Below are 25,604 nucleotides of genomic sequence, written 5' to 3'. Positions count from 1 at the left end.
GTTCAATAAATATTGCCTGTCTTTATTTGGCAAGATGCAATCATTTCAAGTGAGAATGAAGTACTTTCTAGTCCATTAGTCACTGAAGAGGATGTTAGATGACTTCTCTTATGGATTCTTAAATCAGCAGGCCTGGATAATTTTCTTCAAAGACTCCTAAAGTAGTTGTGTGGGGAGATCTCTCATCCACTTGTGTTAATTTTTAATAATCTTGAAATACTCTGGAAATTCTGAAGAGTAACATTGCCATATCTCCAAAAGGGCAAGACAAGATGACCTGGGAAACTGGTCAGTTAGCCTGACACCAATCCCAGGCAAAACAATGGAAAAACTGATAGGGAACACAATATAGGATTAAATGACAGGAATATAGTGAATGCCCATCAACCTAGTGTTATAGAATTTAGGTCTTGTCAAACTTTCATCCTCTGAGCTACAAATTTGTTTGACAAATTTCAAGGAAGCAGACAGTTAGAATCCAGGGTTTATATAGCAGGGAGAGTAGGTGGGGGAAGGAAGGAGGGGGGTAAAAAGAAGGGGTTACCTTTTTTTCCTCTCCTTTCCATCCCCCCCCCCCCCCCCCGTATGAATCCTGGATTCTAGTTGTCTGCTTCAATAAATTGAAGAAATGAGTCTTGCACACGAAAGCTCATTACCTAAGAAATTTGAACAGTAACAGAGAGAAAGCTGTGCTAGTCTATATACTATCAAAACAAAAAAACAGTCCAGTAACGCTTTAAAGACTAACAAAATAATTTATTAGGTGGTGAGCTTTCATGGGACAGACCCACTTCTTCAGATCATAACATACCAGGTTCTGGTATGGCTACTTGTGAAGCTATAGACTAACACAGGTAACCATCTGGAACTATTCAAGGACGACTATAGTATATTTTCTTTTGCAAGATATTTGACTTAGTATTTCCTCCTCATAGTAGCAGTTTTAGTCCCAGAATATTAGAGAGAGCCAAAGGAGAGCTCTGTTTAGCTCAAAAGTTTTTCTTTCACTAACAGCAATTTATCCAGTAAAGATAATGCTTCACCCACATTATGTCTTAGGTACTGCATTACATTCTGAATTAAAATAATTAACACAGTACAGTCATGTCTACACTTACAAAAAACTTCAAAATGGCCATGCTAATGGCCAAATTGAAGAATACTAATGAGGCACTGAAATGAATATTCAGCACTTCGAAAGTGCCACAGTTTGCTTGCCTGTGGCTTGTCTGCATGGGGGTCCTTTTTGAAAGGACCCTGCCAACGTCAAAATCCCCTTATTCCTATGAGCTGATATTCATTTCAGTGCCTCCTTAGCATTCTTCAGTTTGGCCATTAGCGTGGCCATTTCCAAGATTTTTGTAAGTGTAGACATCGCCAACACGTTGAACCTCTCTAATTCTGCACCCGTGGGATCGGACTGGTGCCAGATTAGAGAATTTTCTGAACCATGGGAAATCAGCATTGCCTAGCAGTATTAATAATGCTTCCACGGCTTACTGGGCCCTTAGAAGACCTTTAGTGGTAAATTAGAACACAGAACGCTGACAGCCAGAACTGGTGGTTGCAAACAAACTTTATGGGACCACAGGAAACTTGGCCACACCCATAATAAGTGCTCATCTGGCTAACTAAAATCCTGCTGTATTACGGGTGTTGATGGATGAGAGATTTTTGGGTTAGAGTTTCAACCTGTAGCTAATAGGTCTCAAAAAGTCACCAAAAGGGAATCAGCAATCAATTGTGGTAATTCTAGGTTCTATAGGGGTTGGTACTCTGCCTGACACTTCCCAGCATTTTAATCAGTGATCTGAAAGCAAATATAAAATCACTGCTGATAAAATTTGCAGATGACACAGATTGTTAAAGTAGTAAATGATTTTCGTATGGACCGATCTGAATGAGCCCAAGCCACCAAAAAATCCAAACAAATTATGTTTTAATTAATCTAATGCATCTAGGAGCAAGGAACCCAGACCATATGTACAGAGTGGTGAGCTATCCTGAAAAGCTATGAAGGATTTAGAGGTCTTGATGAACAAAAACTCAGCATAGGTGACAGTGTCATTCCGTGGGAGAAAGAGCTAATTCAATCCATGATTGTACAGAGGGGGGGACAAGTGAGATGGAATAGGGAGACAATATTTATATCAACATATGGCATTACTGAGAGTGATGTTTGATTCTGGAGTTCACATCTTAAAAAGGATGATGGAAAAACTGGAGAGGGTGCAGAACTCCACAGAAATGATTCTGGGGCTGGAGAAAATGCCTTAAAGTGGTAGACATTAACATAATCCTTTCTAGTTTACAGAGAAGAGGTGACTTAGTTAGTGTTAAGTACCTTCCTGGGAAGAAATTATTAGGTACTAGAATGCCCTTTGAGAACTGGTGGCTAGAAGCTGCAGCCAGACAAATAGACATTTGTTATTAGGCAAAATTATTAACACTAAGGATGCTGAACTATTGGAACAAACTACCAAGAGGAGGGGTGGATTCTCAATCTCTTCAAGTCTTCCGATCAAGACTGGATGCCTTTCTATATATTTTAACCAAACAAAATTTGTTAGTCAAAGACAAGTTGTTAGGCTCAGTGTATGGGGAAGTTGATGAAAATTAGTGGCCTGTGAGATCCTTGAGTTCAGACTAGGTGATTTGATAGAGCCTTCCAGCTTTGAACTCTATAAATATAATTGAAAATGTTAATTAACTGCATTGTAAATAAATAACTAAATGTCATTCCTCATTACCGTCAATTGGATATAAATGAAATAGCTGAACAGAGAACATGAGCACTCTTAAAACTTTATTTTCCTCCCCTTCAGGAGCCAAAAGAGGAAGAAATGACTGAAGAAGAAAAAGCAGCTCAAAAAGCAAAACCAGTTGCAACTACCCCTATTCCTGGAACCCCATGGTATGTAGTTAACTGCCAGTTCTCACACCTTTGGTGTTCCAGTTCCTTTCTTGTAGTGTTTTGCAGGAGATATGTTGGTGGTAAGAAGTGTTTCTCTGTTGTTGCCATGAGAAACTGGGGATCAGGACTCCCGAATCCTTTTCTGGCTCTTTCATTGACTTCTTTTTTTTTTTTTTTTTTCCTAGAGCCATATAAATAATTTGCTTTGCCTTGTACCTGTCTATTAAATGGTTCCAGCACTGTACCTGCTTTAGAAGGGGAAAGGAGCTTCAGATTTGTAAAGTTGTTTGAAATTCTAAAATGAAATATATTTCAGACTTCAAGAAAATATTAATGGTTTTATCCAAATTGAGGGATATTAAGCCTAATCTCTGGAAGTAAAAATAGAACTGTGAAGGGCAATTCTTTATTTATCTAAGTGTTAATAGGAATATTGTTGGATATTCAGATGTATAGCTGTAAACCAGATTGACGCCCTTCAGTTAGGTCAGTCTGAAAAGTAATTACGCTGTGAAATAGTAGATCAGAGAACTACCACAAAAGAAAAATCATGGGACCTCTGTTTGGTGGACTTTTTATTATTTCATTTTTTATTTTTCAACATTTTGCTTTTTTCAAGTGGTTATCCACAGGATTCCACTTCTGATGCACATACACCCAGGGTGTGGCAGATGTGATTAATTCGGCCATCAGTGTCTTTTGGAGTTGCATACCCCCTCCCTCCTTTCCCAGTGGATGTCTAAGGAGATAAAGAGTAGGCCCAAGCATGTCTTAGTTCCTTATTATTGCCTGTGGCAACAAGGGAAGAAGAGAAGCAAGAGAAGGCTTTGCAGAAGTCACGCTTAAGTATGACTTTATTGTAGACCAAAGTGAGTTCGTGTAGTTGCTACATAGTGGACTTTTAGTTTGTTGGCTGGTGTTCAAAAACAGTATTTTGTATTTTTTACTAACTTTTTCTTTAGATAGCAAGCTCAGAGCTACCAGCAGCTATTTCTTATGAGACTAATTTTTCAGTAGGAAGGTCATGGACCTTAGAGGGTATATGTACGCAGTGAGGTGGAAGTGTCCAAGAGCTTGGGCTGCAGCCTGACTGGAAGCCTACATTGCAAATAAACAGACTCTTAGCCTGAGCCATGTGAGCACAAATCAGTTGGCATGGGCAAGTTGCAGGAATCTAATTGCAGTGTATGTATAACCACTGCAAACAGGCCATCATTATCCTCCTCTTTGTCCATCAGTCTAGTATTCATATGATTCTAGATGATGCCTGTTCTGGAATGTGGGCATCACAAAATATACCCATATTCCCACAAGACAACATCCTTTGTCGCTGCCCCCCCGACTTTTGAGGGGTTAGAGTCTTTTTCTTGAAGAGCGAGCAAGATGAAGAGGCAGAGGTGAAGGACCAGTTGACCCTGCAAACCATTTTGTCATCTTCCTCTCATGAGGCAGTCATATGCACCTTTAAGGCATTTTAAGATCTGAAGAAATGTGTGGCTGAGACCATTGACATCCTGCTGGAATTGGTGCTGGCTTGCTGACATTCACTGGAAGGAGCAGTTCAACTGAAATTCAGAATAGTCTGCTCCAAAGCAGGAAATGCTCAACAAGATTGACTTGAAAGCTAAATGGAAGAGGTTTCCTATTTGGACATCTCCGTATCAGTTATGTCTCCTTCAGCAATATCCATTTCAGCAAAATTGGACTATTTGCTGACTCTGAAACAATCTTTTTTTTTTTTAATGTAGTTCCATAAAATGTTCATCTAGCAATGTCACCATCCTATTTTGGGATACACTGTATTTTTGCACCCTGAAGTGGCTAGATTTCTCAATGGCTTTATTCATTTTTCCCAAACTACTTTGGGAGACCTAAGAGTAATATTAAACCGTGTTGACAGTTCCCTCCTCTGAGTCAATAGCAACCTGCTCCCAATATCACCTATCGGTGAAGCCTGCTTTTTTTAGTAGACCCTCCATTAACTCAGATAATTCAGACCCTCATGGCAGGTCCCCCCTCTATAGTGTTTCATAAGAATAGGTCTATTTGCAGGCCTCATTCCAAATTCCTAACCAGATTTGCTTTAGAGTTCCATGTAAACCATGTATTTTTCACCCAGTTTTCTCTTCTAACCCTTGCCAACCCCAGGGGCTGCAAAACTTCATATTTTTGAAGTAGTAAGGGCATTGTCGCATTACTTTAATAGGATAGAAACATTTAAGAGCACACCTAGACTGTTTGACTTTACTGATATGTTTAGGGGCCAGGCAGTGCAATTACAGAAATGATCAAAATGGGTCTCCAGCAGTTGTTTAAGAATTTCTTTGCTGGTTGGCCAACTGAGATCCACATGAGTTCATTTTACTATATCTCAGGTAACTTTTGCTGCCTGTTTGAAGAATGTATCTATTTATGCAATGTATTGGGCGGTCAAGTGGAATTCAGTCCATGCATTTGCAAGACACTGTTCTGTGATAGATTCAAAAGTGATGTCCATCTTGGTAGGGCTGTCCTACAGTCATTCTTTAAGTAGGACTCCCCATACATACCTCCAAGTGAACAGGCAACTGCTGGGTAGGCACCGAAACTGGAACTGCGATCCTTTGAGATGTTCATGTGTATTCCATGATCCTGACCCCATTATTCTAGAGCAGGGGTTCCCAAAGTGGGTGTGAGGGATTGGGGGACGTGAAATTTCATGGGGGAGCACAGCATGATCTGATGCTGAGAGCCAGGCTCATTAAAAATGTTTGAAATATGTTAAAGTTTTTAGGTATGTATATTCACATTTATATATCAGTTAATAAAGTTTTTACATTCTACATTTTCTTACTCATGCCAACAGTTGTTTTTTCATGTGAACGTAACCGAAATTTCCATTGGTTTACATTGGACAGCTTGTGGGGGGCCCTGTTAATTGCAGGGATGAAAAGTGGTGCCCAGTGTAAGAAGGCTGCTCAGCCCTGCTCTGGACTGGTACTCTCGTATTCTGTATTGGCAAAGGAACTTGGAGTTGGTTGGGCCTACTCCTCCATTTTAGTCTTGAGGTATGTGGATGAGAGTCCATCCAGAGCCAGGTTGTGGCCCTAGAGGACTCTGCTGGCAAAAGAATCTGATTTTATGAGCAGAAGTTACACATGTACGGAGAGTATAATTCAGCTACATAGCCTCCTGAAGATCTACAGTTATTATAAGTATCCATTCTTTGTGTCTAAATAAAGCAGTGTAATGTCATTTCTTTGCAAGTCCAGTTTAACCATTTATTGTCTCTTTTTAATACTTAGTTCTTAGAACAATTAAATCCAAATCTCTCTGAGGCTGCTGTTGTAACCATTAACATAGTAAAGCAGCAGTTTTCACTTCAGAGCATGGTCTGTAAACTTCAAGCAGCATTATTAGGACTCGAAAACAACAAGAAGTCCTGTGGCACCTTATGAACTAACAGATATTTTGAAGCATAAGCAAATGCTCATGCATCTGATGAAGCGGGTCTATCCCCACAAAAGCTTATGCTCCAAAATATCTGTTAGTCTATAAGATGCCACAGGACTTCTTGTTCTTGAAGATACAGACTAACACGGCTACCTCTCTGATAATTGTTGGGACTGTATTTTCCCATCTGTTAACTTTATTTAGGATAGGGGAGACAGAAAGTTCCCTAGGACTAGTATCTGATTCAGATGTCTAGATCTAATGCTTTTCTAGTGTGGTATTGGATTTTCTCTGTTTTGGTAAAATGGGATTTTTGAGCTTTGAAGCCTACCAGGGAAAACCAGGCCTTCATTTTTGCTCAAGAAAAATAGAAGTATCTGGCAGCTGTGTTTAAATATAACCTAGACCCAGCCATGACCTACATTCTGGTGTCCTGTAACAGTAGCAGGTGAGCTCACCAGAACAGAAAATAAATCACGTGAATGGGAGTTAGACCAAAATGATTCAAGGCATGCTATTACCTAAATGGGAATGTACTTCAGGCTAAATTTTTACACATTTGATGGAAACAACAAAGGCAGATTAGTTTTTTGATCACAGATGCACTCAGAAGTGGTCCTCATTCTTTCCCCCAGAATTCAACTCTTCTGGTCTGTTGTGTGAGGATTTCTAATGTCTTTGCCTGTGGATATTTCTTCATGCTTTCTTAATGCTGAATACCATTTTGCAAAGTAGCAGCTGCAGAATGAAGATTGTATAGGCTCTAATCAGTTTTACTTGCCTCACAGGGTTCTAGTCAGTAGCAATGGCACTTTAATAGTTTAACTTTTACTCTTCTGTTGTTTGAGAAAGCCGTATAAGTTGAACTGCTCTAGCTCTGGTCCAGCAACATCCATGGTCTGGCATGATTGTAGTTAACCAGATGTCCACTTACCATGAATACGGTCAGGATTCCTGAAGACCCATAAAATTTGTTCACAGCCAGCCATCCTGGCTCTCAGTGTTTCCTGCTGTTATCTGGCTCAAATTTATCCCTAAATGTCCTCTCAGAGCCTTGTAATCAGTGGAAATGTTGGTAATGCTGCTAGACAACTTCGTCAAATTCTCTGGTTTGGCACGAAAGGTATCAGATTAGAGAGGTTCAACTTGTAGTGCCAAGTGCAGAATCATAGCTCTATTGCTGAGTGAGTAGCATGGTACTGTGGTATTTCTCATTCGAAAGGTTAGCTTTGTAACATTATAGAGCTGTTTGTTTTTTTTTAAACAAAAACTGATGTTCTGCAGAAACTGAATGTTTTAAGCCACTTTGCCAGAGAAAGTTCTCTACTGGTGATGAGTGAGCGTGTGGGGCTTTTTAACCTTGTTGAAGTGCAATATCATTCATTTAGCATCTGTTTGTTTTCATCTGTTTCTGTGAAGTGGATAGTGAATGGCTGAAATAGATTAGAAATCTTAATTTTTTGCAGGGCAAGGATAGCAGTCTTTTTCTGGGTGACTTAAGCAGACCTATAAAATGAAGAATACAGATATAAACTAAATTCTGTGCATGTGCATTCTGTGTTTCAAAATTGTTAGGTGTGTTGTGTGGACTGGTGATGAGCGTGTTTTCTTCTACAACCCAACCACTCGTCTCTCTATGTGGGACCGGCCAGAGGACCTAATTGGAAGAGCTGATGTGGACAAAATTATTCAGGAACCACCTCACAAAAAAGGAATGGAAGATGGAAAGAGACAAAGTAAGAATCAGTCATCACCTGAGCTGTTGTTATAATCAGAGTCAGAATCATCGTTATCACTCTGTTCTCCCCATCACCTCCTTTGTAGGGTTAAAAGAGAACCAACGAACAACTGTTCACACAAACCCCTTTTTTTTGCTTATTTTCAATACGAGCATAAAAAAAAATGAGAGAACAGCTAGCAGATTTTGAAAAATGAGTTGTAATTATGAAAAGAGAATAAAGTAAGTTCAGAATAGATTTTCAGGCCAACAAAAAGCAGAGATCTAATAATAAAAAAAATACTGGCACATTCAAAGAAGGGAATTTAAATTAATGTTGACTGAAATAAAATTCTGCAATAATCAGAAATTATGTTTCTTTTTGGAGAATGGTCTGCATTGTTTTTATTAGAAAGCTACTGATGTGAGACTATTTTGGGCATAATTTCTAAGAAATGTCTAAGAATGACAGACATGCACATTTGGTGGGCGGGTGGGGGGGAAGGGATGTCCTAGGATGGGGAAAAACAAGGGAGATGATTTAATTCTAAAGACAGTAGTGCAGAATATTAGTTTGCATTTAGGAGATCTGAGTGAGCTCCTTGAAGAATTTACAACGGCATAGTTTATTCTCACTTTCTTTTGGAAATCTGTGGTAGACGTTTAATTCCTTTAAAATATAAAACTGACCACAAACCATATAGTGCCATGTTTCTCAAACTTTGTGCTGGTGACCACATTTGAATTTAAATTTGTGATACCCCTCTTTCCCCCCCATCACACACTAGAAAAAATTGTGACACTCTTGAGCCCCACTCAGTGTAAGGTGGTGCAAGGCTTCAGCCAGGCCAGGGACTTGGGACTCCAGCATCCCCCTGCAAATTCATGTTTTGTGCCCTGGCGACCCCAAAGATGTAAGGTCGTGACCCACTGTTTGAGAACCACTGATGTAGTGCTTTTTTACAACTTGTAATAAATTTCATTCCAGTCTTGCCATCGGATCCATGGACTGAGAAAAAGGGATCACTTATATAGTGTCCCAAAGACTTCCAATTGGGTTTAGGGATGACAGTTTGATTACTTAATTTTACTGAAATGAATGAGTTAAGCATTTTGGGTTTTGTATACTTATGGCTCTGTGTTGTTATCTGCATTGTAGACCAAGCTTGGGCAAAAAGTGTGTAAAACACAAATGAAAATGGAGTTCTTAAATCTTGGTGTGAGAAAGGAATATGAAAGGTAGTTGGTGAGCAGATTTTATAAGAATTAATTCCCTCTGCATGAATGAATGAAAAAGAGGACATTGAAGATGATTGTTTTCTGTGTAAATAATATAAAACAAGAATGTTTCAGCAGGTGCCAACAATCTGATTTATAGAGACAAAAGAGGGAAAGTTAAGCATAGTGACATGGTAATTTTTGTCACTAAGTTTTGATATTTCTTTAAAATTGATGACGTATGACATATAATTTCCTTCAAAATAACTTCCTTTTAAAATTGTGGTCAGGCAGCTTTATATGGTGTGCAAGAGGTTTCGGGCATAAATTGTGAACTTTACTTCATTTTACAAACTTGTTAATGAAACTTATCTTATAGTTAAAGAAGATCATGAATCAGCAGAGGAAACAAATGATGATGAGCCTATTAAAACAAAGAAGCGGAAGTAAGTTAATCTTGAAAATTCTTAAATGGGCCTATATTTTAGATACGGAAGGCTCCATTCTGGTCTCAGAAGCACTCATGCAACCATGTTGAATACAATGGGATTGTGTGGGTGGAACTGAACAGGACTACTTTAGATATTTCCTACCTTTCTTGCCAATGATACTCAGTTTGAGGGGTTTAGACCTGGGTAGAATTCATGTTGAGAGAGAATTCCATCTTCTGTGGAAGTCGTGAATAATAAATGTGTGTTTGAGATAGCCAGATCTCCCTCAGGAGCATTTTGAGCTGTCTTTACATGATACAGTTTTGTGGCATTAGCATATGCCACTCATTTGCCCAGCTTGTGTTCACTGTGTTTGCACAAGATTTTGTTGCCCAAAAAAGACAGTGATACGGATTTTTAAGCTGGAGTTTTTTTCTGTAAAAAGGCTGTTGTTTGAGTGTGCTATGACATAATGAGTGATAGATTTTTACTGTTTGACTTACAGAAAATAAGTGCAAATGTTATTGCTCTTAGAACCATATATATACTTTGTTATAAATATAAGGCTACTCCCAGCATAATGTTTAGTGATATGTGATGTAATCATGAGGTAAACCCCTGTTCTGACATTGGAGCTATGTCTAGACTAGAGGGATTTGTGGGCAGACGTTTTGTTAGAAGATAGCTGGCCACAAAACCTCTGTCGACAGATTGTGGCTAGACTGCAAAGCTGATCGAAAGAGCAATCCATGGTCGACAAACAGCGGCCAGGCTGTCTGGCCATTCTGTTGGCAAAGCAGCCACCCAGAAGCACAGGAGACAGGGTCATGCAGTGTCCCAGAAGCCTTCTCTGTCGACAGAAGGCCGTGAAGAATATCCAGACTGGCATTTTGTCAACAGATCTCTGACAGCGGCATTCTTCCTTGTGGCGAGCAGCTTACAGCTGTCGACAAAAGTGCTGCGTTCTGTTGAGTTACTGTTGACAGAACACCCTTGGAAATCTGGACTCTGTGTGGGTTTTGTCAACAAAACAGCCATTTTGCCAACAAATCCCTCTAGTCTTGACTGCGCCTGAGAGTTTAGAATAATGCTTCTGGGAGTGAAGAATGTCTCTCTAAATATCCTATGGGACCACTGTTATTTTAAAAAAAAAAAAAAAAAAAAAAAAATTTAACAAAATGGATTATTTGGGGCTTATTGACCATTCTCCCCATTATGACTTTGATATAGGTCAAATTGAACCTAACTTGCTATGTCTTGTGCTTTTAACTCAACAAATAGGGTATAAAACAAAAGGAATGTTAAACTTGTAATCATAAAACTACTTTTCTTTTTAGTAATTTTATATTTTCTTTTGTGCTTTGCTTGATAGCGATCTGAATACCTTGTTTGTGTTTATTCACTCTTGATATGTCAGTCTTTGACAAACATCTTGCAGTGGTTTGGACAAGCCTGTATTGCTGCAATGATCTAAAATTGCTGTTCTTTTTGTGATGCAGTTGGATTTCTTAACTGCAGTGTTAATGTGCCACTTTGAAGAGTTACTGTGTTTACTTTTTACAGGAAAGATGACAACAAAGACATAGATTCAGACAAGGAGGCCGCTATGGAAGCTGAAATTAAAGCTGCACGTGAGAGGGCCATCGTCCCTCTGGAGGCTCGAATGAAACAGTTCAAGGATATGCTGCTAGAGAGAGGGGTCAGAGGAACTATCCTTTTGGCAATAAAGTAGAACCTTCTTAATTCTTATTTTATTAATTTGCAAGCCTAATAATTCTCCCACATGTAAAACAATCTCATCCCACTTCTGAGGAAAGATTGAATAATGAGAAAAGGCTGTCAGTTACTCAGATCATCACAGTTCTTTTACATAATTAAAATTCATTTGTCAAAATAAATGAACAAATGTTCTGTGATGTATTATCTTTCTTTCATACATTCTAATTCGTTAATCCACAGTCAGTCAATATGACTTAGCAAATTTTTTTGTATATTTAATTTTCCAGTGTTAGTGTTGAGGTTCAGCAGTGGGTTGCTGATGTATAGGAAAGAGCAGGGGATTAAACCTCTGCCCCAAAGACTTTGCAACAGTAGGGTCTCAACATTTGTGAGGGTTCTGTGTTGAGAACGCTCGCGAATGCTGAATTTTGCGAATATGGCTCCTGCCTGGAGCCTGGCTGCCAGCACTCCTGCCCAGGGCCCTAGGGGAAGTGGTGGCTGCCTGGGGTCCTGGAGGAGGCGGCCAATCACGATTAATTGAATTCGTGAATATGAAGTTTGCGAATCTTGAGACCCTACTGTATTTTCAAAGTATGTGATATAATGACAGGCCAAAACAAAGGTAAGAGGTAGAGATTTTTCAGAGGCACAGATGTCCTGTTAGGCACCCAATACCCAATAAAAATCAATGTGAGCTGAGCACCTTTGTTCTTTAAAAGTCTTCCATAATCACAACATGGAAGGGAGAAAAATTTTCACCTTATCTTTCCTTGGACTGTTCTGCTAACATTACAAAACCAGCCGTTTCCTTCTAAATTAAACTAAGTTGTTGAGGCTTGTTTTATACTGAAAGACGTTTGTGGTTACCTACAGTAGCAGCAGTGCTTTTACGCAAAACAGAAAAGACTGTAGGTTTGAAGTGATGCCTGTATACCATTTGATCAAAGGCAGTGACATTTTATGGGTTATTCAAAAAAAAGCTCAATTGAGATCAGCTTACAGGTGAGTATTTTTCCAATACAAAGATCTATTTGTGTATGAGAAACTTTTAAATTAAAAACTCAGAATATTAAGCAAAGGAACAGAGCAGTCGTGGGAAATCAAAATGCAGAGCTTGAAGGTTCTCTTCTGATGTAGTGGGTTTTAAATGCCACACAGTAGTGGTTGTTTTAATGAGTAATTAGATGTGTGTTACTTCTGTGTAATTATGTAGAAGTTTTCAGAGCCAATTAGTGTGAAAATTTGCCGTGCTAACCTCCCACCGTTTGTCATCTATTAGTGATGAAAACTTCAGGGTGGATTTCGGTTAAGTCTTCTTTTTAACAGGTATCCTGTAGATTTCAAGCAAAGTACACAGCCTTTGTATCTTTGTGGAAACTTAATCACCAGGCAAAATGTAGTCTATTTTTTGCTTTTTAAAGGTTTCTGCCTTTTCAACCTGGGAGAAGGAGCTTCACAAAATTGTTTTCGATCCTCGATACTTGCTTCTCAATCCCAAAGAAAGGAAACAGGTAATAGAAAATGTTGAGTCTCCGTAAGACACGTCTGTTACAGGCATTAAAAATAATCTTTGAATGAAAGTATAGTTCTTTAAAACCAGACCTAAGTTGCAGATGTCAAACCCCCCCCCCCCCCCCCCCCAGTTGATTTGCATTGATGAAAACAGGAGCTGGTAGTTTCTCTGGTGGCAAGATTTATTTCTTTATGGAATGGAAGTTGTGTATTGCTAGGAGGTTGCGAACAGAGCACATGTGCAGCACAGAGCTTCTTCATTACCACACCAAAATATTTATCGACTGAATAGCAAACACATTAAAAATCTGAGCAACGAAAAATTCAAGCACATGCTTTATTATAAAAAAGACTCAGTCCTAGAATCTTTTTTCCCGAGTGAAGGAAGAAAAGTGAAAACATTTGTAGGAGAGGAATAAGGTCCCGTTCTTATCATATTACCCAGAAATTTTTCAGCTTTATTTTTGTATTAGCATATTTAAATCCTCCAAGTAAATCTCAGGTTAACAAACAAGTTATGGGGGAGAAAGTTAATATGACAACAAATACTTTCTTACAGGTTGAACCTCTCTAGTCCAGCATCCTGGAGACTTGGCTGGTGCCCAGCCAGAGAATTTGCCAAACTACAGGAGGTCAATATTGTCTAGCATCCTTAGCAACATTTCCACTGCTTTCTGGTCTTTTAGAAGAAATTTAGCAGTAAATTAGAGCTAAATAGCTCAGAACACTGAAAGCCAGGAGTGGTGGCTGTAAACAAACTTTATGGGACTGTGGGAAATTTGGCCACACCCATGATAAGTGGACATCTGGCTGACTAAAATCATGCCAGATCATGGATGTTGCCAGAACAGAATGTGCCAGGCTAATGAGGTTCAACCTGTACTTACCATTCATGCATTTGGGAATGTATTCTGAGTGTACTATAGAAGCTGTTTGAATCTCTGCATTACCATTGATATGCAAATATGTGAGTGTTGTAAAAATGGATTGTCTCTATCATAATGGGAATTAAGTCCTTAGGTTAAATTACAATGATTAAGCGAGATGCCCCTGCCAATGTAAAATATGCCAGTCATTAAGGGAAAAGAGAAGATTTGTTCTCTTGTAAAGAGTATCTCACAAGGCTGGATAACTAATTCCTTCCAAAAATAATGGGGTGGGGGATGTGTATATTTTTGAAAGGGAAATGGCACGAATTATTTTGAATATTGGGTATTGGCAGAGTATATCTACTAGAAGAGTATGGAAGGGTTTAATAAAATGGCTTCCTTAGGGAACTAAGTGTTGGGCCTAAAGAGGTATATATAGCTCATCCATAATTGTATGAGTTCTCCATTATTTGAGGACAGAGCTGCAGGTTTGCTGGTCCATAGCTAGCATACTCTTCCACAGACTATATAAGGAAACTCTACAAGTTAAAACATGTGGGATACCTCCACACTACAGCGATATTTTGAAAGAAGTTCTTCTGGAAGATCTCTTCCAAAACAAATTCTTTTGAAAGAGTTTGACCACATACAAAAAAGCAGATAAAAAAATTGATCTGCTCTTTCAGTAGAGGGTGTCCACACAGCCCCCCTCTTTTGAAAGAACAGGCTGGGGATCAAAAAGTCCAGCGCCATAAGGACTGCTCTTTCAAAAAAAGGACTCCCAGAGTGTCTATGCACGTTTTTTTTTTCTGAAAGATTCTTTGGAAAAAGGCGTTCTTCCTCATCTGGGAGAGAAAGAAGGCCAACAGGAAAAAATGCTGCATTCTTTAGGTTTCAGATCGAAAGAGCACTTTTGTGTGTGGACACTCTGCGGGGTCTTTCGGAAAAGGCCTGTTTTTTTCCCAAAGAACTTGCTAGTGTAGACGCAGCCCTGAAGTTTTTCTTTCCTTTCGCCCTTCTTTCCCTCAGGAGGTGTTTGCTTCTTAAGGAAGAATATAATTCCAAATTTGTACACCTTATGCTGGTTCTTATTTCTCTAGGTATTTGACCAGTACGTCAAGACCAGAGCAGAAGAAGAACGCAAGGAAAAGAAAAACAAAATAATGCAGGCCAAAGAGGATTTCAAGAAAATGATGGAAGAAGCGAAGTTTAATCCAAGGTAGGTGGCTTATTTCACATTGTCATGTCAAAGCTTTTACCGAGTCAAAATATCAAAATACATTTTATTTTTCAGTAGGTAATTTAACACGTTTTTGTGCCTTCCTCTTTCAAAACTGTACAAGAAAGAGGGAAAGGACTCTAGAAAAGCTTTGTGTTTATTGAAATGTATTGTTTTCCTCTGTATGATTATAGCCCCCCTAATCAGCACAATGGTTGAATTTGGGGGTTTATGGAGTTTTGTATGTTCTTCATCCACTGATTCAGAATGTGAAGAAATTTCCAGCATATGGCTGAATGGTAAGAAAGGGTTAATCTTTTCACTGAGTGTTCTCCTGCAGCTCTTGTAGCCTTTGTGCACCCTAAGGCCTGTGAGACGGTTTCTTTGTAACAGAGCAGCACTCTGTCTGTGTGTGTTTTTAAATCTTTGATGCAAAAAGTGTCTCAGATATTTGATGATGCAAAGATAAACACAATATTATAGAAAATAAGAACCATGCAGTGTAAAAATTATAATGAATCTGTGCCATCCAGGAATATCTGGTACAAAAAGTGCTGTGGTGTTTTCATCATGGATAATAGATAATCCAGATTATGGTGCCAAGATGTCTGAATTGTTCATGGTCTTAGTTCTTGCACCAAAAAAACCCCTATCCTTATGTCACTTAACAGCTTATAAGCATTATATTTTACATTAGATATATTTGAGTGTCACTTCTTCTAACCTAGATCAGATGGGAATTTATTGTCTGTTAAAATAACAGCTCATTTGATTCATTTCAACTTCATGGATTCAGCGACATGGAATTATGCTGGAAGCCAGAATGTGCATGGGTTTAGGTTAACCAGTGTAATTCACTTCACATCAACAAAAACAGTAATCAGTCTGCGTTGTTTGTAGTCATCCAATAAGGAAAGCTGTCAGTAAAATTACATTTTTTTGGCAACCAAGGGATTTTGAATATTTAAAATACAGTAATAGATATGCTCATTATAGCCTTTGGAATGATTGACTTTAGTACTTTGCAACCCAAGAAAAACTAAAACTTTTGTCTCTGCAAGTATTTATGTATACCAAAACAAAACATTGTTTTAGCACAGAAAAATAAAAATGGGAGAGAAGAATAGAATCTGAAGATGTGGGACTTCATGTTCTGTTTTACCTATTCATCTTCTAGCATCAGTTGCTCATCTAAGGTATTTGTGCACTTCCATAGGTGTCAGCTACTTACATCTACCTCCGTCTAATATGCTCAAGTTTGTATTCCACTCTTTTTATGCAGCTCCTGTTTTTTCCATATAGCTAGCTATACATTCACTTTCTAATCTTTTTGAACAAGCTGCCAAATTTTCTTTTTGTTTTAATTTACCCTACAGCAACAGTAGGCGGGATTTTCCAAGTCTAATTATTTCCATGCTGTGATGAACACATTCGTATGATTATAAGTGTCTCATATATTCTTGGGGCCAGATTTGCATCAAATCTTGGAAAAAGCACAGTAGTGTTTTTTTTTTCGAGGTAAGTGGCAGTACTATACCTACTGCACATCTGAGATTGGAATCTGGCCCTGGAGGTGAGAGAACTGCAAAGTAAATGCTACAGGGTTAATGGGTGGAAAGCCCTGCACTACTGCACCTGCTCATAGTATTAAAAATATCCCAATTCCTTGCATCATAAGGTTAAGCTGTATCATGTTCATTGCAGGAAAATTAATTTATACAGTGTTTTACATTGCCTAACACCAAATGTTAAATTTTCCATTGTCACTTTTAGCACAGTTTGTCTGTCTGCAAGTGAGTGGTTGTAAATTTTAGGTCGTATGACCATGAAATACCTGGATAAACTAGACTGAATTGTTAACCCATAAAAAGTTAGTGTTTTTAGACACCTGGATTAAGTAAATTTGTTTTCTTTGGTTGCATTGTAATCTTTTTTTCCCATAAACTTGCACACTTATACGGATAATTAAAATATAAGTCTTGAACAAAATTCTTCTTTGTGTCTACTGAACCCTAACTCCTCTGTATAGTTCATTGATCAGTTATCCACATAGTGAGAACAGGTAGGTTTTTAAAATTGTATTTTGGCACATGATCTAGCAGAAGAGATGGTGTTTTCTGCTGAACCTATTTCACGGCAAAGATAGCTCGAACAAATCAGTTCACTTACCATTTTATTACAGAGCTACTTTTAGTGAATTTGCAGCCAAGCATGCTAAAGACTCGAGATTCAAGGCAATTGAAAAGATGAAAGATCGAGAGGCCTTGTTTAACGAGTTTATCACAGCGGCAAGAAAGAAAGAGAAAGAAGATTCGAAGACCAGAGGTGAGAAGGTAAGGTGGTTTTAGTTCCAGTGGCATGAGTGGTGGGAGCTTGAACAGGATGGGCAAGGCAGTGCTTGGATTCCAGTGTTCTTTCACTGAGATGTCTGTCTCCCTGCTTTAGAGCTTTTCACATACTAATATTTGACTACAGCTTTTTATTTTTATTAATTTTACAGGTATATCAGCTTCTAGACAATGTAAATACATTGCTAATTCATTGCCTTAAAAAAAAAAAAAAAATTCACAAGCCACATCCATGCTGTTTTAACGGAATATGTCTTTTAAAAAAAGGTGACATCCTGGAGGATGAAAAGGATGCTTGTCCTCTGGCTAGAAAATCCAGAACTGGCCATTACCTTCTCTTCTCTCAGTGGTGGCAATAAGGTTTCAGAATTCTTTGTAGACTACTGCATTTAAATTTCAAAAAGCGGCTTTATCTTCTTTTTCCACCCAAAAGGTAGCACTTTAGTGACTTTCTAATCTTTTGGTAAACATACCTTACGTATAAATTACTGCTTATCAGAATTAAAGGTCGACTATTAAAAATTAATGAATTCCAAATGTCATTTGGCTGCATTGTCAATACACAGGAGCAAACGCACACCACTGGGGAAGCAGGCTGCTATGGAGGTGGCATTAATAGTGTTACCATCAGAATATGCAGCCACTTTCCTAAATGTCCCTGTGTGTTTATATGACTGGAGAGACGTAACCTCGGAAGCCTAATCATTTTTGACATTAAAAATCTCCAACATTTGTTGTGTAAAACAGAGCTAATGTAAATTCCACTTATTAGGAAGCAGTGGTGAGAGAGTAGCATGACACTTGTAGAAGAGAAAATGCTGTGTGGCTTACAAGAATTGGGATACCTTAACCATTGACATTGCAATTTTGGGTAGATATTTCCAAAGTAAAAGATTGGATTCCACTAATTTTGATGCATCATTGGTTTTTAAATTACATTTATTCTGTTTGGTAATATTTTCAGTAAATGAGTATGCTTTCAAAGAAAACTGATTAAGTCTAATTGAAAGCTCTACTACCTACACTTTCTCAAACTGTATTTGAACCATAAATATGGAATTTTTAAATGCTAGTTTTGCATCATAGAAATAGATTAGTTGCAAGTTTAGAGATTTAAATGCTTTTAGTTCTAATGTTGCATGATTGTTCTAAATTAGACAAGTTAAAAGAAGAGAGACTGTATATCTGTTTGTTCTTGAAAATAATGTTGTTTTTTCCAAAAGCCTTTTGTAACCATTTTATGTATTCTGTTTTATAACAAGTGGATAGACTTTACAGTTATGTGCTGTGCGGCCTGTCAATCAGTTCAGTCTGACAGCTGTCAATCACTGACACGCAAAGTATTATGGGATTCCCTAGTGAGGAAAGAATTGGTATCTCTGTGTGGTGACTTTAGCCTCCCGCAGTTCCGGTACTTTACATTTTTTTAGTTTTTTCCTTGTGAAGTGATGAGAGTTGTGCCCAGAATGTATTAACTGAAAAAAAAAAAAAATCTAAATCTACACCTGCAGTATTTTCAGCCTTATTTCTTTTGCTTTTAAAAAAATATAAGGCAGCTAAAGTGTAAAGTGAAGCTTTCTCAGCCAATATTAAAATCCAAATTTCATATAAAGAAGGTAGGCTCTTCACAGAAATCTTTAAAGTAAGGGTTTGAAATATAGTTCTTTGATTTCCCACTATTGAGTTTTATTAAATTTAAATGGAGCTATGGGACCCTGTCTTTCAGATGATTATATAAGCTGTGTCTACACGTGCACGCTACTTCGAAGTAGCGGCACTAACTTCGAAATAGCGCCCATCGCAGCTACACGCGTCGGGCGCTATTTTGAAGTTAACTTCGACGTTAGGCGGCGAGACGTCGAAGTCGCTAACCTCATGAGGGGATCGGAATAGTGCCCTGCTTCGACGTTCAACGTCGAAGTAGGGACCGTGTAGACGATCCGCGTCCCGCAACGTCGAAATTGCCGGGTCCTCCATGGCGGCCATCAGCTGGGGGGTTGAGAGATGCTCTCTCTCCAGCCGCTGCGGGGCTCTGTGGTCACCATGGGCAGCAGCCCTTAGCCCAGGGCTTCTGGCTGCTGCTGCGGCAGCTGGGGATCCATGCTGCAGGCACAGGGTCTGGAAGCAGTTGTCGGCTCTGTGGATCTTGTGTTGTTTAGTGCAACTGTGTCTGGGAGGGGCCCTTTAAGGGAGCGGCTTGCTGTTGAGTCTGCCCTGTGACCCTGTCTGCAGCTGTGCCTGGCACCCTTATTTCGATGTGTGCTACTTTGGCGTGTAGACGTACCCTCGCAGCGCCTATTTCGATGTGGTGCCGCGCAACGTCGAAGTTGAACATCGACGTTGCCAGCCCTGGAGGACGTGTAGACGTTATTCATCGAAATAGCCTATTTCGATGTTGCTACATTGAAATAAGCTATTTCGATGTTGGCTTCACGTGTAGACGTAGCCATAGTCTGTTTATGACTGTAATATGTCAAATCCTGTTATGAGTAAGTGGAACTCTAGAGGTACAATTTGAGTAAGTAAAGTGGGTTAAGTTTGGCTCATTGTGTGGATTTTCATGGTGAAGAAATAAAGGGAATCAAGTGTAATAGAGGAATCACGTGTAATATGGGCTGGTAATGTTGAAGTTTTACTGCCAAGTGGTCATCATTACTGTACTGATCCGGAACACTTTCTGTCTTGCCCTGCTTCTTCCCAAAATAGACCTTGTACAAAGACTTGCATAAAGGGCCACCAATCTCACTCTAAGCTGCAGATTCAGCCACATATTCACTCAGTGCTTTTTTGTGTTGGTACTTGCTAGTACTGAGTACTGGCACCTCAGGAGCCCAGCTGTGGGATTGACTTGGGGGGTGGTGCTAAGTACTGGCTCCTCTCTTTTTTCCTTAAACCCAAAAATGCACTGCATATACTTTGTCAAGATTTTAAGGTTAATGGATTATCTTTGTTCTATCTATCCCTTTAACATCTGATATTAATATGCTTCTTATCTACTAATTTACCCTAGTTTAGGTGTTCTCTGTTCTTTCTCAGTTCAGGACACTTTAAGTTGGCAGCATCTTAAGCTCTTATATAGCAAGATTATAAAATGTTAGGTTTTAATTAATGGCTTGTTAATATCCTGCCCCATCTATTGACTGGAGACAATCCTGTTTTAATGCACTGCCACATGCACGTGATCAAGGATGCTTTTGGGTGCAGAAACTGCATTCTACTGCCATCTGTGTTAAGGCTGTTGAAAATGGCATTGAGTTTTCAGAGGGGAAAAAAGCCGCTGGCTACACGGTCCCATTTACTACTAAACAGGCCAGTAGTAAGGTAACAAATGAACTAAGACAATGTCTGTTCCTTCTTGACTGAAGAAACAATACTATGTGGTGAGATCTTGCAGCTTTAAAAAAGGAGAGGAGGAAAGAGAGCTATGTCTTTCTGTAGTAACAGTGGAAAAAATGTGTTGAGATCTTGAGCTGGAGTTAGTATTACTATTTTTGCAATTGTGCTTTGATTGTGCAGGTTTTTAATTCTCTTTCTTTTTGTTAGAGTAACCACTGCATATTGTGGGCTTTCATTAGGCTCTCATAACTGATTAATGAATAGCATAGTGACCAGTGTAAAAAGGAAATAGAAATATTTGTCTATGTAGCTATACATTAAAAACAGTGTTCCTGTTTACACTTTGACCAATAAGCTACCCTTACTTTTCTAGATTTCTGTAAGAACATCGTAGCACTCCTTGTTTTACATTCTAAATATAAGATCCTCATGTTCGTGGCTTAGAAAGCTTCATATCTTGATACCGCTTGCATGTTTTGTTTAAGAACAATTCTGGAACAACATACAGCATTTTATAAAATAAGTAAAAAGTTTTATTTTGCATCTTGTTCAGCACCCTAAGGTAGATTAACTGTACCGTAGATGAGAGCGTTGTGAACTTCTTTACTGTAACACTGAAGAATTATTTCCTAATATTGAATGTACTTCCTTCTGTCTTGAGATAGCACAGGAAAAGTTCATAAAGGTTCTTACAAACCTAATCAGTGAGCCAACTGCCAAATTCATCAGTGGGGAAGCCTGCAGAATATTGGCTCTGATCTTCCTTTTACCGTAAGACATGGTAATAACAATATACATGTCACTTTAAGAGAGCTGGAAGATTTCAGTTGGCTAAGGCACACAGTTTGATAACCTTAAATTAGTCTTCAGCTCCCACTCTTAACCTCTGTATGCAGGAGCTGAAACTTTTGAGGGAGTGCAAAACATATACCAAGACAATCCAAGCTAGATAGTTGTATTATCTTCCGATAAAGGATTAATTACAGTCTTGTTCCTTTGTCACCAGGGCTTGGTTGTGCTGTGAAGGCATCATGCTTAACCCTGGGTAGAGAGTGTTTTGAGCCATTCAGTGTGCTTTAGCGCTTCACCAAGTGATATGAACTGGCTTCTCAAAGGGAGGCTTGCTCTTTTGATTCAGAAAGATGATGGCTTAAATGCTAAGCCTCAAGGGTTTGAAGTGGTGGAAATAAAAAACAAACAAAAAAACCACTAAGGTCCCAAAAGGGACAGAGAGGAACATTCATTTCAGCTGCTCTTGTGACTGCTGAGGCAATATTCTGTTGCTAGTTTGGCTCTTCTGTCTTGAGGTTCTGAGTTAGCATAGGACCAGATCTAGTAGTTCTCCATAATGTTGTGGTATGTATAATGTTGAGAGGGTTTATTATATGTAACATGCCTTTTCCATTTTTAAAAGAAGTAGCTATGAATATTTAATTTGAATAATTACATTTAACTGCTGAATTACATCAATTGGCACCACTTTTGAATAATATCCATCTTCTTAAGATTACAGACTTAATCATTACGTGGTTAAGTTCTGCATGTCTGTGCTCAGTTGAAAAAGGTCTAATGAAATGTAACTAAAATCGAACCATTGATACTGTTAGCTGTTTAATTGCAGATACAGTATTTACCTACATTCACTGTATATGTGAAGCATGAACCCAGAAATATTTATGCCACCTATTTAGGGCTCTGCTTAAAACCTAACTATTTTCTATGTTATGGGTGCCCTGAAATACTGGTTTGTTCAGTACAGCAGTTGGACGACTTAGAATTTTAAAAGTTCATCAAGAAAGATTTAATTAGTGTGTAAATGAATATTTCCTTAAGTGATACAGCTCATCTTAGAGTTTTATAGTCTTCCTAGTGTTTCTGCTTTAGTAATAGTTCACAAAAATTACCTTCCAAACTGGAAGTGGATTTTAGAGATAGTGAATCCTAAAACTCAATATACTTTCAGTGATTTTTGTTCTAATATATAAAATTCATATAGTTTGTTTCATTGAGGTAAGTCTGACTCTCTTTCTATTAGCAAATATTCAGAAATCAAAGTTTATTACTCATGAATATTTTTTTCTTCCTCTTATCTTCTATTTAAAATATAGATTAAAATGGACTTTTTTGAACTCCTGTCTAATCACCACTTGGACAGTCAGTCTCGTTGGAGCAAAGTGAAGGACAAAGTAGAGACTGATCCTCGTTACAAAGCAGTGGACAGCTCTTCACAGAGGGAAGACCTTTTTAAACAGTACATTGAAAAAATAGCTAAGGTATGCACATATTTAAATGCTTGATACTGTTTTCTCTCTGACTTACACTGATTATAAATAAGCAGTTTGAGAGGAGACTTGTAATACTATCACTTTTGTGATGATACATATGGGCTGCATCCAGGTGTTTCTTAGTTCCCATTAATTGCAGGTAAAGATTCTTAATCATGACTTAGCTGTGAATCACATGGTCCCAGTTCCTCCCTTGATGCAGGTTTACAATGCATGCACACTGTTCATGCTAATTCTTCCAGTGTCCACAAACTTGGGAAGTGCAGAAGATACTTGAGGGAATATGTCAGGTGGAGAGAAAGAGAGTTGGAGCCTGCAGTAACTCCATTTTGTGAGACTTCATAGGCAGGTATTCTCAGTCAGACTAGCAGAGGTTTCCTTCTCCATGTGGTTTCCTTTCAGCTGAACTCCAGTTTAGTAGTATGTTTCCCCAACTCTCATCCAGTGAAGATCCAAATGTGCAATGTTCACGTAATGGCATTTAGCCATTACGTAGAGATTTTTAATCCATAGATCTCAAAGCACTTTGTGAGGGAAGAATTACACTCATCCCTTGTTTAATAAGTACTTTACTTAAGAGTGCTCGCTAAAATGAGGGACACACACATACCTATCTTTGTTCACTAAACGAGTGAACTTCCTCTGCTTATATGAGCCAGCTGCGGGGTCCCTGGCCAGAGGGGTGGGGAAACCCACAGCCCCATGGCTGGAGCCTTCTCCCTCCCTTCCCTCAGACATGCAGCTGTCTGACAACCCTGGGGCTGCAGGGAGACACGGAGAAGGCTCTTAGTCTTGTTATGTCCCCTGCACTGGCGGGAACATGAAACTGACCAGCCATGAGCTGATCAGTTTCTGGATCCCGCAAGCCCTAGAGAGACTGGAACCAGCCCTCCCCTGGTTTCCAGCTCCTGCCACTCTGGAAGCCAGGAAACTGACCAACCCTGGTTGTTCCTGGCCTCCCGTCCACTTGCAGGAAAGTTCGAGTTATGCAGGGTTTGCAGGAACAACGTCTGGGTAACTTGAGGGTTTACTGTATTAGTCCCCGCAGACCTCACCCTTGGCCAGGTTTTAACACCCCGCCCACCCCACCCCCCAGCAGCCCCAGACCACCCCCAGCCTTAGAGCCCCTCAGCAGCTCCAAACTGCCCTCAGCTTTAGACTCTCCCTGCAGCCCCAAACTGCCCTAGACTTACACCCCCCCCAACAGCCCTAAACTTCCCCTAGTCTTAGACCTCCCCGTCCCCCACGCGTTCCTAAACAGCCCCAGACTTGGACACACTTTCTGCTTCCCCCTCAGCCTCTTTATTGGGGCTGCTAGGCTGGTTGGCTTCCCCCAGCCCTCCTGCTTCAGCAGGTAACAGTTGTTAAAACCACTTAATTCAAGTGTTAAGCTTTCAGCACCTAGGCATAAGGTAATTGCTATTCCTAGTGATAGCAATAGCTACTATCTCTATTGATAGATATCTGCCTGAGGCAGCAGTGTTAAGAAACTGCAAATGACTTCTTTAAAAGCCACATGCAGCTGGCAACCGCCCAGATGGCAAACTTTAACAAATCTAATGGGACCCATAGGTTGGGAATCCCTGATCTACATACATACATTGCATCCTATTTCTGGTGCCAGACTATTCAAATACATCAGTAAAGTACCTAAACTCAACTGGTGGTTGCCAAGTTACAAGCACTTGGAATGAATTGGAGACTTTTACATGTATTTTAATGGGAATTTAGTGTCGCTCTTATGAGTTTTCACCTACGAACAGAAATTTGGGAACCAATTGTACTCATATAGCGAGGAATAAGTGTATATGACAGTTGACACAGCAAAAAGATGAAGTGATTTGTCCAAGGTCACACAGTTGTCCAGTGCACAGTCCACCAGACCACGTAGTTTCCCCTTTCTTTCAATTGTGTTAGTCTTAAATATTTATTTTTATAGGATGAGATTGCTGGGCTGGGGCTCAAAAGCCGCAAACTGTTTAGCTTGCTCTTTGTTTTCAGGTGCATGCACAGATGAGGGGCACATCTGTCCCAGAGAGCTGGGATGGATGGGATCTGTTGCACCTGAACTGAATACAATTATCACTGAGACAATCATTTTGAGGATTGATTTCTCAGTGAGATTGTTCAGGAGTGTCTCTTTAATGATGTTATGATAGCTACATCCAAGTGGTCAAATGATCTTTGACATCTTAAAGCATAGCATTTTTTATAATGTTATTGTTGAGGTTTTCCTCCACTTTAAATTCACAAAATAAAATATTTAGCCAGATTAGGATTGCACTGTGTTAATGGTCCTGTTACAGTGTTCCCAACTGCCAACCTTTTGGCTCTCAACATTGGTAACATTGCCAATAAACCGGTGTTAGGAACAGAGGGAATTCTTTCAAAAGTGTCCTAAGTGCAGATAAACTTTAATAGTTCAGAAGTGGTGTACAGTAAACCCTCGAAATGCGTGATTTCGAGTTGTGCCTAACTCGCATTAACATGAGTTAAGTGCAACTCAAAATCCCCCTGGCCCTGGCTCACCCTCCACCACGGGGGGCGGCTCCTCCCAGCTGCACCCGAGCCCCAGGGAAGTGGCAGCTGCACGTGCTCCCAGCT

The 25,604-nt window shown here is 39.3% G+C and overlaps 1 protein-coding gene across 11 annotated transcripts in view; it reads left to right on the top strand.

The window, feature by feature from the left end:
• TCERG1 (transcription elongation regulator 1) overlaps positions 1–25,604 on the top strand; it is a 56,096-nt gene that overhangs the window by 24,283 nt on the left and 6,209 nt on the right. For 9 of the 11 annotated variants that reach the window (XM_075010122.1, XM_075010117.1, XM_075010121.1 and 6 more), the window contains 8 exons: positions 2,826–2,914; positions 7,922–8,082; positions 9,661–9,727; positions 11,276–11,411; positions 12,853–12,942; positions 14,913–15,031; positions 17,214–17,364; positions 22,824–22,988. In XM_075010122.1, the coding sequence (XP_074866223.1) occupies positions 2,826–2,914; positions 7,922–8,082; positions 9,661–9,727; positions 11,276–11,411; positions 12,853–12,942; positions 14,913–15,031; positions 17,214–17,364; positions 22,824–22,988 (978 nt within the window). Of the gene's footprint in view, positions 1–2,825; positions 2,915–7,921; positions 8,083–9,660; positions 9,728–11,275; positions 11,412–12,852; positions 12,943–14,912; positions 15,032–17,213; positions 17,365–17,646; positions 18,785–22,823; positions 22,989–25,604 lie in introns of those variants that run through there. The other 2 variants (XM_075010124.1, XM_075010123.1) reach the window with 2 other exon arrangements.

This window comes from Carettochelys insculpta, chromosome 15, assembly GCF_033958435.1.
Source record: "Carettochelys insculpta isolate YL-2023 chromosome 15, ASM3395843v1, whole genome shotgun sequence".
Classification (NCBI taxonomy): Eukaryota; Metazoa; Chordata; order Testudines; family Carettochelyidae; genus Carettochelys; species Carettochelys insculpta.
Note: the sequence above shows the minus strand (reverse complement) of the source record. Positions and strands in the feature narration are given on the sequence as shown.